The 19,099-nt window shown below is 37.4% G+C and overlaps 1 protein-coding gene across 26 annotated transcripts in view; it reads right to left on the bottom strand.

Moving 5' to 3' along the window:
* MCTP1 (multiple C2 and transmembrane domain containing 1) overlaps positions 1–19,099 on the bottom strand; it is a 534,016-nt gene that overhangs the window by 65,407 nt on the left and 449,510 nt on the right. For 25 of the 26 annotated variants that reach the window (XR_013556012.2, XM_078448001.2, XM_078448010.2 and 22 more), the window contains one exon: positions 8,257–8,310. Coding sequence is in view for 25 of the 26 variants with exons in the window: in XM_078448001.2 (XP_078304127.1) it covers positions 8,257–8,310 (54 nt within the window). In the remaining variant the exon portion in view is untranslated. Of the gene's footprint in view, positions 1–1,064; positions 2,721–8,256; positions 8,311–19,099 lie in introns of those variants that run through there. The other variant, XM_078447963.2, reaches the window with a different exon arrangement.

The raw sequence follows: 19,099 nt of genomic DNA, 5'->3' as shown, positions 1-19,099 counted from the left end.
TGACTTTCAAATATGAGTTCTGCTTTTTTGAGGCAAAGGAAATCCAATGATGAGAATAAACCACAGGAAACAGTCCATTCATGGTTTGCTTTACTTGGTGATTATTCTTGCCAAATTATCTAAGGCGATCTTCCTATTTAAATTCTTTTAGCTCAACTGCCATGCAGAAGGGCATGTTGGGGCATTTACCTAAACTTTCTGAGGCTGGAGAAATACTTCTGAATACTGGAACAAGGAGTAATGAAAGTTTTCAATTTGTTTACAGCTGGAAACCCACAGACAGTTGGAATCATAACTCTTCAAAAGCTAATTCTGTCTCCAATGACCCTAACATGGAATCGTGAATATTTAATCCTTTTTTTTAAGTTTATTTATTTTGAGACAGAGAAAGTGCAAGTGGGGAAGGGGCAGAGAGAGAGAATCCCAAACAGGCTCTGCAGTGCCAACACAGAGCCCGATGTGGGGCTCGAATCCACGAAGCTATGAGATCATGACTTGAGCTGAAACCAAGTTGGGTGCTTACCCGACTGAGGCACCCAGGTGCCCCTTAATCCTTTTTAAAAAAATAATGATGAGGCATTAATGATGCAAACAATTTAAAACATGATATCCTCAGCACAATATGATAGGAATTCAACAAGGACTTTGGAGAACTCTAGGAATTTGTCTATGCTTAACCCTCTTCTAATAAAGCCATAGCAGCTCCCATTTTGTTTGCTGTTTTCTTTTGCCAAGTCAGTGTTTTAAGCACGTATTGCCATGCAACTGAAAAGTCATAGTCAAACAGATGTCAAAAATAACAAGCCTATTGCTGTGTCAAAAACCACTCCATAATTTCAATATCAAAGCCAGACATCAGCCTTCTTGTAGAAGCTTACTTTTGAGCTGAACTAAACTTTATTTTTACTTGAAAAATTTGCATTTATCTCAGGTGTTTGAGGAAAATAGGCATTAATGTCAAGAGGAAGGTAGTGAGAGGAACAGAGGTATGACTCTATAAAAATACTTTACTCTGAAAAATAATTCAATTTCCATCCATTGCAATACAAAAAGGCATGGAAAAGTTTTGTTTTTTTTTTTTTTTACGTGTTTACATATTTTTCCCCAGGGTGGGGAAAAAAATCTGCAGCTTTCTTCAGGTTTTCAAAGGGTCTGTGACCTAAATAGGGCTAATACCCTCTGTCCTGATGCCTTCTAGAATAGAATGAATGTTCTAAGGAAGTGAAATTCTCCTGATGATAAGTCAAGTTAACCATGCTTTGGTGTTGTACTCACCAATGAATAATACAGGCTCCTCAACAGGAAAGTAAGCACGTGCACTAGAGATGGGTACAAACCCACTCTCATCTTTGGACAAGCTTTTCTGAATAAAAACTAAGGCAATTCGGACAAAAATATTCGCTTTGCTATACTGTTTTAGTTTCCATATTGAATGAAGAACTGTGTAGCCATATTTATATAGAAGAGTAGATTAAGTTAATAAGGAAAAATTAGGAGCTTAGATCTAGTGCTTTAAAATGTACATATATATGTGTGTGTGGGGGGGGATGCCATTGGAAGGCACCTGTATTAGTTTCTATTGCTGCTGTAATGAATAAACCTAGTGGCTTAAATGACACAGATTTATTATCTTATAGTTTTGTGGTCTGCACATTGGAAGTGGGTCTCACAGGGTTAACTAAAATCAAGATGTGGGCATGACGGCATTTCTTTCTGGAGGCTCTAGGGGAGAATCTTCTTCCTTGCCCTTTCCGGCTTCTAAAGGCTGCACACATGTCTTGGTTTGTGGTCACCTTCCTCCATCTTCAAAGCTGGTGTAGCCCTTCAACCCTCCAACCTACCCTGCCCCCCGCCCCCCATCAGTTTGTTTTATTAACGCCAGTGCTCTGGCCTTGGCTCCATACTCCCCCACATTGGGTGCTGTCCAGCAGCTCCTTCTGCTGCTGTAGTTCTGGGTCTTCAGCTTCTTCTTGTGCTGTTGAGCCTACATTACAGGGCACACCCTCTCTCGGGCTGCAGAACTTCTGGCAGGACATCTTTGAGGGGTTATTACTCACTCACCACAGTCCTGCCTAGCTGGTATAGTGGGAAAGGGCTGAATGTACACGAAAGCAGTGTGAAGAACTGGAAACCTAGAAGTAAAGAGCTCCTGGCTGGGGATGGATGCTGTACTCCCTGATTATGCTACCAGAATGCCTAAAGAGCATGTTTAAAGTAATTTGCATCTGTTCTTTGATTTTTATTTTCCAGGAAAAATTAGTTTTAAGGAAGGATAAAGATGCTAAACTTGGAAAACCTGAGTTTCAGCCCTGGCTCTGCCACTTATTATCTGTAATATCTGTAATTATCTATAATAATATCTTATTATTTGGCAATGCACCCATGTTTGGCTGGAGCAGTTTCCCCATTTTTAAATGAAGTTGAACTAGGAGGAGCAAGGAGAAGATGGGCTGGGATGTGCTGAGTGTGTGGGGCTGTTCGGAGGATCTTGGGAATTTTATTGGCCCACAAGGGAGTCCTGGAATGAGAAACACCTGGGTGCCATGGTGCCAGAAGCCCCTAGTTGTGAACTCTCACTAAGGAGTCTGGCTCACAGCACTTATCAAGCAAACCCCAATCCTTGTGGACACCTCCCCTGACCTACCTGTCAGAGTCACAAGGCTGCAGAGCTTCACCTTAGGGGTCCAGCCAGGTGGGGCAGATGGGCTCTGGCCGAAGGGCTGTGCAGGGGCAACACCAGCAGAGGCAGGGTAAGGGCAGTGACTGTGCAGGCAAACTCAGAAGACTTCCTGCCTTGCAGGAGGCAGAAAGCCATGGGGCAGCAAGGCATCCTTCTGACACTTCTCTTGGGCATCCTCTAGTGTGAATGTTGCTATGATTCTAGATGAAGTAGAGTGTTCCTGCTGACTCAAGGTCAGTGTGCCATCTATCACCTTAGCGGGTCTGAGCACCAATACATCCCCTAAAGGAGGAATGGACCCTTCCTTGCTTTTTGCCTATTTTATTCGTTTTTGTTCTTCTCCAGAAAAGGAAGCAACAAGGGGAAAGAACATGTTTTCCATCAGGCTTTCTGCATGCCCAACCACTCCTCACCCCAGAGAACTAGATAATAAGTAGGACATACTGTACTATAACTCAGTTTAAAATATAAAGTTTACCTCAGTAAAATATATTTCAGTTTTTATCTCTGGTATGAGATGTTTCCTACAATCTTTGAAAGGATGTGTCTGTGCAGGCAGGCTTTCCTAATTTGTTTACTGTAAGATAGTTATGGCATTGCCTGGCAATAGATACATACAAGGAACACAAAGACTGTTCCATTTTTGTTCCAGAGCCTGAGTGGATCTAGATGCAGTGGCAGAATTCTAAGATGACTGCCAAGATTCCTACTTCCTGGTGTATATGTTCTGTATAATCCCCTCACTTTGTAGGGGAAGGGAATTAGAAATATAATGGTATAGCCATCCCATGATTAGGTTATATTAGATGGCACAGTGGACTTTAAGAAAGAATTATCTTTGGTTGGCATGATCTAATTAGGTGAACCCTTAAAAGGGACTAGGCTCTTCCTGAAGAAAGAGAGTTAAAGTGTTAGAGAGATTTGACAAAAGGGAGCTTCTCCATGGATGGATATAAAGATGGGAGGGACCATGGAAAGTAACCAGTGGGAGTGAAAAGCCAACAAGAAAACAAAGGCTTCAGTCTTCCAAATATAAGGAACTGAATTCTCTCAACAAACCGAATGAGCTTGGAAGTGGATTCTTCTGCAGAGCCTCAAATGAGAACTCAGCCTGACACCTTGAGTGTGAGATTCTGAGCAGAGAGCCCAGTTGAGCCATGCCTAGACTTCTGACCTGCTGAGTTGAGAGTTAATACATGTGGCTTGTTTGAAGCCTCTAAGTTTGTGGTCATTTGCAATGCAGCAATAGAAAACTAATAAACTAATACAATGCTATTCCAGTTAAATGTGAATTAAGATTTTTTTAAATAAATTTTTTTCTTGACTTCTCTTTCCCTGCCTTTCTCCAAAGCTTTGATCGGCTCCCCCACCATGTAATTGTTTCATGGAATATAACTAGAACATGTTGCCAGATTAGAATCTTCTTCTATCACATATCAGAGGTATCTCCTCCCCCACCCCATCCTTGATTTGAGATGCAGAGATGTATGCATCCTGGGTATATTGTATACATTTGTAGGGCTGGAGAATCAAAGCAGAAAACAGAGATTTCAAGAATTAAAGCAAACAATCTGTGTATTTTGAAGTAACTCAGATATGTTTCATTCATTGCATCTAGTTATCTTGAAACACAGTAACCTTGACATAATGGCTGAGGAAAAAGGAGAAGCAATGCAAGCATAAATGCCTGAACACTTTAATATCTTTTATCAATAAACATTAGTAGTATGCCATGCGTCTGAATCCATGCTTACCCTGAGGAAAACCTGCATTCTATCTTCTGCTTCCTGATATTGCAGCTGGATCCCATTACAAGGGTAGAACAGACCATGGGAAGCATGCCTAAACTTTTTAAGCTACAAAACGAAAGCTGATCTTCATTAATTAGATGTCTAGATTATGCAGATTGACCAATGTATTATTATAAATAACACGGTCAAAAACACTATTAGATGGCTTATTGATAGGTCCACCTAGGTAATTTAGCTAAGCCTTAAGTATTTACTAAGATATTCTATTAACCACAAAGGCAGGATTTGGTGTCAGGTCAAAAATCAGATCAAACTGTGACTTTGTGGCTGATGGCTGAGAGAAGGCTCTACAACAAAGGGAACTGAGAACAAAGTAGGATGTCTTTCTAACATTTAATTCAGGAGAAATTTCATCTCTGGTAGAGCTTCATCTAGTACTACTACATAATGCAGATAAGTGAAACAAGTCAATGATTCATAACTAAGAACCACCATTTAAAACCCATCTTCTCTGCCTTTGTGAAAACCGTGGAATTGGACTAAGAGAGAAGCCACCCAACTTTAGGTTCAGGCAAATGTGGACAATGGATCCTAGAATGAAGGCTAAGTCTGAGGATCACAAACTCTCACCTGAATGATTAGCTGTTTTAATAAAAAAGGACACACGAAAAAAAAAAAATCCTCAAAAGCCCATCGCATGGAAAAGCTTTAGGATCTGTGGTTCCAGGTGAATTGTGACTTAGCTTTTACTAACTTTAACCAAAGTCTTCCCAGGTGCTGAAGTTAGCACTAAAGAAAAGCTCTTACGAAACTGTTACGCGAAGTAATTATAATCTGTGTCCGCTTCAACTTCTTGTACCTGTGTCTTTGCCATCTATATAATTATGTTGAGGGAAAACACTTCGAGCTGAAATGAAATAAACGACTTCGGTTTATGCCCACACGGACCTTGTCAAGTAGCCAATGACTTGCCCTTTCATTGTGAGTGACTAATATCAATGCTGGCTCTAAAGAAAGACACTTTTCATAATCGCCCAACAATCTGCTAAGTGAAAACATATGGACAGGCTTAGGCAAAGCCTGCCAGGGGTCTTTGCTGAATGGAAAACAGGTGCTCTCATTCTGTGCCACGTAATACCCCATTTACCCCCAAGTCCAAAGGTTATAGGACTAATAGCTGCCTTGTGGTAATCAGGGAAAGCCCAGAAACCAGCCTTGGTGTAACATCTGGGACATATTTTACATACTTGCAACATATGCTTCAGGTTCAATTAAAGTGAGGCTTTGGCACATTTATTAATCTTTTTTACTTTTATCCTATAAGAGGACTCACTGACCTGACCCCACTATTATGCCATATGAGAAAACAGAGAAATAATGAGAGCTAGAGGTCAGTGCCTGCTCATATGGCAAAAAACACATTTGTTTTCTCCTGAAATTCCATTACGCACAACTCTATACACAAATTTTAAACAGAGGAACCAATGAATTTTTTAAAGTAGGAAATTACCCTTCTCTCACTCAGACACACTGATAGCCAAGACTTACAACCTTTGCCACTATGACAGCCACTCAAGAGACGGAAGCTGGTAAATGGAAACTTGAAGGATCTTTTCATATTTTCATTTCTTATGGTAAAAACTTTCTATTTTAACACGTCCACTCTAGGATTCTTCCATTACGCAAGCCCCTAAAAGTCTTTTGTAAATTATTATACTTGAGATTTTCTTTTTGTTCAGGTATAATTTTTATGCTATCAATTGCATTGTGACTGGAAAAGAAAAGCCTCCTTATATATCCCTCGAATAAAGGGTTGGATTTATGAAAATCAGCTCACAACCTTTTCATATGGAAAACACACTGTTTGTCAGCGTCCTGCACGCAAGAATACAGTAGAATTCACACAGTAATTTAAGCACTCACTTTCAATCAACTCTGGTAACCAGATCTGCAAATGTGTTAGAACCAGGGTGTCATTTCCAGACCCCTAAACACTAGATGACAATAGATGCCACTCCAGAGACTTGGTGCTGTTTCCACCTGGCATGCTCCACTCAACATCTAGGTTTTAGGGAGGTGGTTAACCAAGTGTTATTTGCTTCCCACTCCTAACATCCTCTCTGTTTAAAAAAATGACCATAAAGGGGAGATTAGTGGTTTGGAGTAGCAACAAACTGGCTAAAAAAAATACAGGTTGACTTCAAGCAGGGACATTGAAGTACTAGACTTCACTAAGGGTTTCCATTTATTAGCATTTCTGGAGAAACGCCCGCTGCTGGAATGAATCTTTATGGTGGCTTTAATAATAAAGCAGCAACAAGCAAGGGAAAATAGCCATAAATGGATGGTAGCTCAGTGTTTATCAGCAGAGAAATGATGATTCAGGGCTGGCATGTTGAGTTAAAATACAAGCTCTCTACCGCTCTAACACTGACCTTAACAATAAATCATATCATTTATTGCCAGAAGTGTATGTTCATGTTATTTAACATTAAAAACAAGCACATACATGTTTTTGTAGGAAGGAGATTTTGTTAGTTTATGTTTGATGATGTCACTAATGACTAAATGATATACAGAAGAAAAATTTCACATAAAATCTCTATCAATTTAAAAATGTTTGGAACAACATTAGATGGGAGAAAGTGTGTGTGTGTGTGTGTGTGTGTGTGTGTGTGTGTGTCTATGTTTTCATTCTCCTTCTAGCATTGAATATTAGTCAAGAAAAAATCATGTGGGAGTTTGACTAATCGCTGTGAATTTTTTTTTAACATTTCTAATGCTTGCTTCCAGCATGTGAATTCTTATACAAGGATATAACTGTACATGTCTAGTAGAATCAAAGGTCAAGGGCATAAATTAAGATATACTGTTGTTCTCCTTTATTCCAAAAATTCACTGCTTTATTATAATAGAAATCAGATTCCAGTGAAGGTCAAAATCTGGTTTTGTATGCCAAACAATTTGGAAATAATGAATGATATTCTCTCTTCCCTCCCAATCTCACTCTAGCACCTTTTAGATTTTTGATCTAGAAATGCCCAAGGATTTTGATAAACCAGCATCACTATCCTCCTTGCCATAAAAAGACTTTCTTCTGACCCCAGACACCACCACCACAGTGGTTCAAGGTCATTCTAATTCATCCCTTCATTTATCCCCTCTCCACACAGGGGACAGCCAATCCAAGCGATTCCAGAAACTAGCTTTTTCTTTTTTTTTTTACCGTGGTCATCATTCCCATGCCAACCAGCAATCAGAAAATAACCTGTCAACGGGCTTTCCTGACCAAGGAGCCACAGGGCTACCCCAAGTCAAGTCCAGGCAAGGACCATGAGCACTGGGATTATGTAAATGCCCTCTGAAGCCTTCCACACACACGTGTGTTCTTTTGCTGAGCAATTCTTTGAAAATTACAGATGACAACATCCATGTTGAACTTAAGCAGGCTGCTATTTTTTCACTTCTCTCTTCCTCCGAAGTGTAGCCCGATTTGTAATACTCAAGATAGGACAAATTTTTGCCCTTCAAAAACAGTTGTCACTGCTGTTATCTTCACGAGAGCTATCAAGTTTCAGACAAGCTGAATTATTTTTTTTTGTTCCTGGCAGAAAAATATTTGACCCAGCTCTGGACAAAAGCGAAGAGGATTTATAGCCCTCTCTCCTTCTTTGCAACATGCAGTGGCATTGTTAGGATGATAAACAGCGCTGTCCAATTTTCTGGACTCAAACACTTCAACTCCTTTTTTAACTGTCTGTGAAAACAGTGTCATGTCTACATTTCCCCATCCCCTGGTACCCAAGTGCTGGGAAAGATAATTACCTTGTCATCTTTGTCATCTTCTTCTTCCTCGTCCTCCAGCATGTCCTCCACTACCTGCAGACAGAAACAGAAGTCATTTTCGTGCTCTTAAGAGGAGAGAATTTTGTTCTGTCATTTTGAACCTTTTGGAAATGAAAACTTTATTAACATTTGAAACAGATTCGTGGAGAGGGACTATTTGATCTAGAGATAGGGATTAGGGAAATGCTCTGCCTTTAATTGATTGAAACCAGGGAAGTGGATCCCACTCGGGGAAACCCTATTTGTGTGAAATGTTCCGTGACAACTTAAAGAATTTGAACTATGCATAAGGTAAACTAACATTAATTTGAGAGATGCTTTAAATCAGGAACTTTCCTTTTTTACCTACTCCACTGTCTGTATTAATGAGGCACTTTAAGTTTGGAGCTAGATAACTAAGCAGAATCCAATTCTGCTATTTCGAATTCACTTTTCACCAAGCGTTAAGTATACTGTCTGTCTGTTGATTTATGCTGGTGGTCTATGGCATAAAGCTAGTATCTTCCATGGCTCAAATTTTACTTTTTAAAAATTTTTTTATTGAATACATTTGATGTGTAACATTGCATAAGTTTAAAGTATGCTGTGTGTTACTTGGACACATTTATGTGTTGTAATATGTTTGCTAATGTAGCAGTATTTATATTACATAATTATAGTACACTATTAGTGCCTATGTTCATTATACTGTGCATCAGATCTTGATGGCCTACTTAATACCTGTCATAAGCTTGTGCCCTTAAACACCATCACTGCTATCCCTGCCACCCATTCCCTGGTAACCACCATTTTACTATCTTTTTGTATATGTTTGACTTTTTTAGATTCCATGTATAAATGCTATCATATAGTACCACTCTTCCTCTGACTTATCTTGGTTATAATGTGCTCAAGGTCCAGCCATGTTCTCACAAAAGGGAGGCTATCTTCTTGTCTTATAACTGAGTAACATTCCTCTGCGTATACATGCCACATCTTTTTCACGCATTCACCTGTCGATGGGCATTTGGGTTGTTTCCCTATATTGGCAACATATAGGGAATCATGCTGCAGTAAACATGTTAGCACAGATAATTTTTCCATATCCTGTGTTCATTTCCTTTGGGTATATATTTAGAAGCATAATTGTTGGACCATATGGCAGATCTATTTTTATTTTTTTGAGGAACTTCCACATTGTTTTCCATAGTGTTGTAACCAATTTACATTCCTACCAATAGTGTATAAAGTTCTATATTCGCCACATCCTCAAGAGGACCTATCGTCTCTTCCTGATGACAGCCATTCTAAGAGACGTTCATTAACTCATTGAGACTTTGATATAGAGATGGTATTGCATTGTGGTTTAGGTTTGCATTTCCTTGACAGTAGTGATGTTAAGCATCTTTTCATCTGTCTGTTGGTCATTTTGATGTTCTCTTTGGAAAGGTGTCTATTTAGTTCTTCTGCCTATTTTTATTCATTCATTCATTCATTCATTCATTCATTAAATATTGATTTAGTATTGAGAGAGAGAGAGAAAGTGAGAGAAAGCACAAGCAGGGGAGGGGCAGAGAGAGAGAGGGAGACACAGGATCAGCATCTGAAGCAGGCCATAGGCTCTGAGCTGTCAGCACAGAGCCAGTAGAGGGGCTCGAACTCACCAACTATGAGATCATGACCTGAGTTGAATTTGGACGCTTAACCAACTGAGCCACCCTGGGTGTCCCTCTTCTGCCTAGTTTTAAATTGGATCGTTTGCTTGTTGTTGTTGTTGTTGTTGTTTAGGGAGTTGACTGAGTTCTTCAGATATTTTGGATATTAATCCCTTATCTGATATATTGTTTGCAAAAGTTTTCTCCCACTCTGTAGGTGGTCTTTTTATTGTGTTAAATCATTTGTTCCACTGTGCAGAGCTTTTGAGTTTGAGGTAGTCTCATTTGTTTATTTTTTCTTCTGTTGTTTGTGGTTTTGGGGTCATCAAAGCTCACATTTTAATTCTTATGTATAAATGTCAACTTTTGACTATCTCTCTGTAGTTTTGATTTTGTGGGTTACCAGAAACTCTAATTTTAATTCTCTGATTTTACACAAGGATTACATTATGAGAATGGACAATGAAAGAAAATTAGAAATGTATTCAATAATCAAACGTATGGGATATGTATAGGATATGTATATATAACCCTATAGGTAGATTTTTTTTAATGAATGTATTTTTTATGACTCCTAGTTTCCTTACTTCAGCTTAATGCAATCTTCATTTTGGATTTGTCAAATAATTTGACCTTTCCTTGATTAATGTGTAACTGTGGTATTACAAATGGGATTTCACTCTGTCAGGTGTTTTATTATGGTTTTATGTACCTACACACACTACTCTCTCTCTCTCTCTCTCTCTCTCTCTCTCTCTCTCCATGGAAACCAAAAATTTTAAAAAACTTTGGGGAGGGTTGGCATTCAGGTAAGTGCTAACTTCTGATTGCATTTATGCCATTTCATATAATTTCTCATTCTTGTGGTGCTTTTCTTTTTTATCCAGTCTGTATCTCGATTTCTGAATAAACTTGATAGAATCATGGTTATTAAATATTTTTAAATCTTTCTCCCAGAGCTCACAACTTTAAAAGATAGAGGAGACAGCTAGTGCTTCTTTCATGTGGCTTATGATACAGACAGGAATATGTTATGAGTGAAAACTTCAATAGCTAAGACTGTATTATGCAAAGAGCTACACAAACTGAGATAACATGTCAGGACTTTCAGTGATCTAATAATTGTTCTCAAATATTCTAAAAGCATTAACTTATTTAAAATAATAGCCCAAACACAAACTTCCATTTCTCATAAACCAATAGAGAACCTAAAGCATCTGACAGCTTGTGAGCTTGTTCCTAATTTAATTTTTTTTTTCTTTTTTAATTTTAGAGAGAGAGAGAGAGAGAGAGAGAGAGTGAGAGAGCCCAAGCAGGTGAAAGGGGCAGAAGGGGATAGAGAATGTGTCCCATGCAGGCTCTACGCTCAGCATAGAGCATGATGCAGGGCTTGATCTCGCGACCCTAGGATCATGACCTGAGCTGAAGTCAAGAGTTAGACACTCAACCAACTGAGCCACCCAGGTGTTCTGAGATTGTTCCTAATTTAATGGCCTGCTTTAAATCTTCTATTATATGGTAGAATTTTGTGGTCTTTCATTTGGACATTCAGCATTTCAAAAGAACCATAATAGTACAAAGTACTGTTTCCAATATCTGGTGAGAATTTACACTTATTTTGAAGACATATAAAGCAATTAAACCTCACCAAGAAAGGACTCTTAACATTACTTCTAACTATACTCACCAACTCCATGAGCATTTATTATAAAGCTCCTTGTCCAAGAAACACAGTGCTAGGTAATGCAGGAATATAAAGATGAAAAACACAGAAATTTCATCTATACTCATGTCAGCCTTCAAGAGGTTTATAATCCAATAGAATTTAAATGGAGCCTATAAGCTAATCTTCCATGTTGACTTTTAATTTCCTGAAATTTTGAAGTATTCAGAAGTATATAGACAGTAATAGTAACAATGTATAATCAAGGTGCTATAAGCTAGGCAATTCCAAATTGGGCTAGTTTTGATGGAGGTTTAAATAGGAGAAATAGCGACAGTATTTCACTACATTGCATTCTTCCAAAGAATTCACCTAACACAGCAAGTAGCTGAAATAGAACTCAAATCCAGACAGTGGGATAGCATAGAGGCAGTTCTCACCCCTTGCTCAATTATTGGGGCAGGGGATGAAGTCACCTAACTTTCATAAGTTTTATTAAAATAACTACAATTTTGTATCTCTAATAAAACGAGTTTAAAAGTTTTGATTTAGATTAAGTAATTTTTTAGGTTGGTCATTATTATCCATTTTTATTTTTCAGTAAAAGTTGTATACATTTGAAAGTATAAAACAGAATGATGTGGTGTGGTTAAGTCATGTTTTCCTTAAATTACCCACACAAAGTCATTTATCAAAAGAAATGAATAGTACAGTATACTTTTATTCCTTTGCATAAACTCAGTGTTTTCACTAGTTATTATTAAAAATGTATTATATGCCTCTCTTTAGTATGTATGATTATACTGCAGATGCTAGGAAAGAAAAATGGTGTCAGATTGTGCCTAACAGATTGCAAGGGTCATACTAATGTTCAAGAAATATTTGTTGATAGAATGAATAAATGATTGCATCAACAATTCTTAATATTTCTTTTTTTTGTTTTCTTTTGTAGTTTTTATTGATTTACTTATTGTAAGAGAGGGAGAGAGAACAGAGAGACAGAGAGAGGTGGAGAGGGACAGAGAAGGAGAGAGGGAGAATCCGAAACAGGCTCTGTGTTGTCAGTGCAAAGCCTGACGTGGGGCTTGATCTCAGGAACCTTGAGATCATGATCTGAGCTGAAATCAAGAGTTGGCCGCTTAATCGACTAAGCTACCCAGGTGCCCATATTCTTTATGTCTTTCAATAGGCTTTTATGTAAAAGAACTGAACTAGCTCACAGAAGTAAACTAACTTGTCTGGAAAGACCTACACCTAATCAGTGATACAGATTAATAAAAGCAAATATTCAAAATGCCTTCAAATATTTGCCTGGACACAGAAACCATAAGTATTTACCCTTTAATGTTTGGAGATTTGTACTACCTTCAAGTTAATTTTCAAAACTTCCAAGTATTATTGAAACAAACAAGCCAATAGCTTAATTTACACAATTTCCAAATCAGCTGTGGATCTTATGTTCAAGTACAACTCAAAGAGGTCTTCAGAATCAGGCTCTTCATTTGCAAAACCCAAACTGTTCTTACCCTGCACAAGTGGGTAATTGGCTACGCACAATTGCTCTACAAATGTGCAGCCAGAACCACCCAATACAACCATTTGCTTTTACATTTGGCAGAAAAGTGTTGTGTTAGTGAGAGGCCTTTGTGTTGTGTTTTAGCGCTCTAGTGAGGGCTTTTCCCCTCCTCCAGTGCCTTTTTAATGTTACATCATAAACATCTACAAATGAGGATTTATAATACTGATGCTTTCCTATGGATGCCTTTAAGCTGCTTCAGAATTATCCCACTATTACATTTTGCTCAGGTGAAGTTAAGGTGGCTTCGAAAATGGAGATAATAGCACCTATCCCACAGTGTTGATTAAGGATCCAATGAAATAATGTGTTTAAAGTACTTAGCACACTTTCTGAATCGAAGTAAGTGTTCAGAAATGTTAGCTATTAGTGAAAAGAAAAATAGCATCAAGAATATTTTAAACAGTAATTTTTAAAAATTAAATTATGTATTTTTTTCCTGGGCAAAATATTCAGTCTTCTTAATGACATACAAAATTTCGATTCATGTTTCACAGACACTAAGAAACACACAATGGGACACAGGTAGAGGCTTGCATAAGTATTCCCAATTAAAAATGATAATGCTTTTGCTAATTTTCAGGTGTTAACGGTCCAATAAAATGGAAGGCTATGAAGGCAAAAGTGTTTCAGAAGTGGGGCTGTGCTTGGAGACGTGAGCCCTGGCCAAATGCAATGAATACTGAAACTGCAGACCGAGCTTTTCAAAACAAACTGTATATATTACTGAAGTGCATTTAATGACTGCACAAAACCGCAACCTTTCCCAGAGAACTCACACAACACCTACCATTTTGAAAGAGTGTGCTGGAGTTGAACACTTAAAAAAGGAAAACAAAATAAAGGAGGCTTCGTCTCAAACTCCAGCTCCTTCCTCTTCAAATAAAACCCCATAAGGACTACATAGTTTTGTTTGCAAGTATATTAAGTCCAGTTGCCTAAACATTTGTCAACAATAATTTAATAACAACACATATGCAGGATTTCCTTGAGAAAAAAAACCACATGTGTTAAAAAAAGATACATTTTTACCAAGTTCCCCACCCCCCCCCCTTTCCCTTTTCTTCAAGGGGGATATCTCAGACCCGCTCTAGAATTCTCTTTCCAAATTATGCTTTCTGATACCTTGCTTGAAAGCAAGTAGTATTAATCAAACAAAGGAAGGGCACTAGGGAAATCAGAAAGATGTAATGCAAGCAGTTAAAAGTGACATGACCTTCTGTAATGTCGCTCGTCACAGACTTATATGCCACACGCTGGAGGAAGGTCTTGAAAGAAACTGATTCCCTGGTACTATTCCTTGAACGTAATACTAATAAAGATGACATTTTTAAAAACACACGTAGACAGCCCCAAATGCAGCATGCCAGCTACATTACAGCCGAAGAATAAGCAGATAATGTTGTTTTTAAAAGCCTAATATTTCTTCCTTCATATTCCACACTTGCTGAACACTTGTCATTAACATATAAAACATAATATGTGGCTACACTTTTTAAAAATCCATTTTCAAATGGAGCAAGATTGCATCTGTAGAATCTATATGTTATATAGTTGCATAGGAGCTCTTTTCAGATTATGACTTTTAATTATAATTCAACACAACTTAAATGCTTTATGATTTGCAAGGAAATAAAAATTTTATTTGGCTGAAAATGTTAATAATGGTGCTGGTAATCTGAATAAAAACATGACATGTTTAATGTTACTGCACCAGACAATGATATATAAGGGAAGGGACCAAGGGATGTGGAAAAGGATGACTGAGGTGGCGAAGGGATGACAAAAAGTGGACTCAGGTAAACTTCATTGTTAAAGTCATCATGGAGCAGTGAATCCCAATTACTGCTTTTTAATGCCAGTTTAGGGAGCATGTTTTAAGACAAAACTGACCAAAGGGGATTAAAACGCCCATCAATAATTCTGGAAATACTCTGTATTATGATTTTCCCAGGAATGAAATCTTCCACTTATTTATAACTCTTTAAAGAAAAAGGAACCAAAAGGATCCTGGCTATGTCACTCTTGTAAGATAAGGATTGAGTACCACAAGGCCAGAAACTCTCAAAAGCCAAAGCTGACACAAACTGGGTTCTTTCATCTGTTTACTTTTTTCCTTGGGAATAATCTTTGAATTAAATAGATGTTTTGCTATGTTCAGAATGAATAGTTGCACAATTCAAATTGCTTTACTCAAACACGGTCTATAAAAAAGCAACACATTTAAATTAAAGAAGAAATCACTGCTGTCCAGATGTGCAACTGCATGTTAAAAAATTAAAGAAAGAAAATTGTCACAAAAGAAAGAAGTTTCATATTTAATTTCATATTCATAGAACATCCAAATGTGTACAGATGCTTATATTTGGACACATTACAAACTAAATGCCTATTTCCACCCTAGAGATATAGAGGAATTTGGAGAGAATGGTATTCTTCAACATGGTCTGGAGTTCATTTATACCATTTTGTGTGTGCATAAACCAAGCAGAGCATGCATTTGTGTGCCAATGAATTTATTACATGTGTAAATATGTGAAATTATAGAAAGTCTATGGATTGAGAAGATGCCTATAACCAGTCAGATTATTTCAGATCACTGAAAAGTACCAGGGGTCAAGCTAAAGACTTCTGTGGTCAATGAGATCATTATAGGTGTGCTTGGGCTGTCATTTTCACAACAGCACATCTGCTTCTCACGAAATTTTTGAGAAGGAACTTTTGCAAAATGAATGGCGCAATTAAGCTGCACATGTAATTTACTCCACGTTTGCAAGAATAAGAAGAGTCGTAAACAGGTCTGGGATACACTGTTTCATCTAGTATATCTCAAAAGTAACTGGATGTATGATGGCTGCTTAGTTTGATTCACGCTATTAAAGATTTGACCTTGGAGAATTTCAGCCACAGTAGTCATCAAGATAACTGAACCACTAGATGTAATAATAATTAGTGTGATAGGCTTGCCAGTGAGGTTGAATATATTGCAATACAAAAGAAGGCAGACTAAAAAGAAAAGCACGATTACTTACTGCTAAAAGACTTCCTGATTTTCACAGAGACACTCAAATACAATTATTTCTTCTTGCAGAATGCATTTCCTTGGCTCATTCTGGGAAGTGCCATGTTGTAATTTAGTCTGATTCTTAATAGGAAATGTGGCTTTAATGTGGCTATCAGATGACTTTTGATGCATGCCACTGATTACATATAGCCTGTACTCTGCATCATCAACAACAACATTCTTATTTGCAGTATAATACGCTTTGCTGTAAGGTGCAAGGGCAGTAAATTTACTTTACTGGTCAAGAATATGTAACCTTTTATTTTATTAAGTGTCAGCTTAATATGCAGGAACCCTCTTCCATTATGAAAGACTAAATATAATATAAATTCTATAATCAGTATAAGCATCTTAAATGAATTTCTTTTCGTATTTCCTTCTGAGTATTCTTAAATGTTCATTCTTAGACTTACACAAAGCACTGTGAAAGGAATTCTAGTGTTTATTTGAACTATGTCTCCATCTAAAGGCTTCACAATGTATTGTGTTTTTGCTGGCAGGAAAAATTCTAAGCTTGGTGTCTTTAGGATGGTGCATATTAATTTGACTGAGCAGGGAAAAATAGGTCAACTCTTAACCAACAGTGCGCTTTTTAAATAACAATGCTTTTTTGAAACTATTTTTTTTTGTCAGGTTAGAAAAGAAGTATATAAAAAGCCCCCCAAATTGAATTGTTTAATATGCTTTGCGAAGTGAAATTAAAAGATCACTAGATGTAGCGCTAATCTATTTTATAAAATTTAGTATTTTCAAAGGCAAATTTCTCTGTGAATTCAAAGTAAACAGATCTCAAGTAAAAAAGAAAATTATGCACTCGAGCCTCTCTCTATAAAACCAGATTTCCATTCCAGAAGCACAAATTTGTTTTAAAAAAAAGGAAGGGAGGGGGTACAATTTTAAATGTTTCAAACTCTAAAACCACCGTAGGAATTTTTATTTTAAGTATCTCATCAAGAGTCCACATTATCCATTTAAAACATTTTCTGCCAAGCAAGAGGAGGGAGCCGTGTGACCTCTGTTAGACTTACCACATCTACATTCTTCTCAGAAACGTGCATTGTTCTAACCCCTGCAGACATGTTGGGGAGCATTAAAGCTGCAATAGTCAAGAAGTCCCTCTTCAGGTAAATGTAAGGTTTAGCACATGGAAAACAGGAAAATGCTACACTTTGCGAACAACAGAATTTGAAAACAACGACAACAATCATTTACCTTGGAGATTAATGTTCGCAAACTTTTGGACCTTACTGCTCTATTAGGTTTGACTCACTTTTTACAGAAATTCACCGCTACTCCCTATTTTAAGCAGTCTGTTGGGGGTAATGGAGGGGTGAGGGGAATAGGTGGACATGTGTGGAGAAAAATATTCCGACACTAATTTGATTTTCTTTTTCTTTTGTTCTTCTTGTGCCTAGAATATTTTGAAGCCTGAGAACATTATGTGAGAAGAATCTAACTTTGAAAAGAGACTGCGTTTTGAATGTCAAAAAATCATAGTCAGAAAACTTTAGTTTTTTTCTTTATATCCTTTTTCTATAAATAATAATGATAAAAATATTTTTTATCTCTTTTTGTAAAGAATAATCACCTCACAAAAGAAAGCCCATGTGGGTTTAGACCTACATTTGAACTGGAAAGAATGTCTGTGGTGAATGGCGAATTGTAGCATAAAAGCCTGAATGAAAAGAATGTTCACGAAACCTCACATAAAACCTCCGTAACCGTTTTATCATGAGCTTCCCACAATATAACACAAGAGCTCTATATTCTAGGAAAAGCTTGCCTGGTCCACTTATCATGTCTGCTTTATGTAGTGTACTGTATGATTGCTAAATTAGTGCATAATGCATTTATAATATTTATAGTACCAACATTTAGTTAAATAACCTTTATGTAAGATTTATGTTGATTTTTTTTATTTCTCATTTAATGGCAAATTATGAAGAGCATGTTTCATAAAGATAATTCTCCATTTAAATTCATCAGTCCATTAAATATTAAAATTATGTTTCTGATGCAATCGAGAACAAATTTGTCCAGCTTCAGTGATTATTTGCACTCATAAAAATTAGGCTTGATTAATAAAATTTAAATGCTTGATTAAGTTGACATTTTCATGTTCTATTCTGATTTATTAAAATTAGTCCCTGTGCCCAGGCCTGGTACGCTAGTGTGGGTTTACCTTCCTCCTTCTCTTAGTCGACATCCAGAGAGAGGCTGTTAGGAAGGTGTATTGTGCTTTTGGACTCAAAGATGGTTTCAGAAAAATGCCCTGTTCCTTGCTCACAGCACTGCTGGCCCTGGTCTTTATGCATTGTGCATGGTGGAGGTTTGTATTACAATAAACAAGAAAAATGTTTCTTTCAAATATCTATTGATATGATCTGGAAAACAGCATTTATTTATGGTATTTCTGTAAAATCAGTTACGAAGAAGCTTTCACCTGTAGAGGATGGGTCGAATTTCTTCATCTGCTTTTTTTTTTTTCTGATACAAAGTACAGTTTTTATATTTGTGGGACTTCCATACACATAGCAGGGGGGTTATAGACACAGGAAGTCTTTCTGTGACAGTGCTGTCTTTGTCTATAAGCCTAAAACCAATACTGATGGTCATAGAAAACCATCCTCTTCAAGAGCATTTACAAGGGAACTCTTCAAGAGAAGAAGTGACATACAATGTTTAAACCCTCATTATAGCCACCCTGGTTTGTCCTGTTTTCCACATGGTCAGGTGGCTAGTTGTCATTTATTGTGTCCTCAGTATAAGACAGTAGGTTGTCTTTTCAATCCTCACAAGACCTCAACAAGGTGGGTATTATCCCTCTTGCTGATGAGGAAGCTGAAGCTCATGGGAATGAGTAAATTTGTACAGCCAACAAGGGG

Source organism: Panthera onca, chromosome A1 (assembly GCF_046562875.1).
Source record: "Panthera onca isolate mPanOnc1 chromosome A1, mPanOnc1 haplotype 2, whole genome shotgun sequence".
Lineage (NCBI taxonomy): Eukaryota > Metazoa > Chordata > Mammalia > Carnivora > Felidae > Panthera > Panthera onca.
This window is presented reverse-complemented; position numbering and strand designations above follow the sequence as displayed.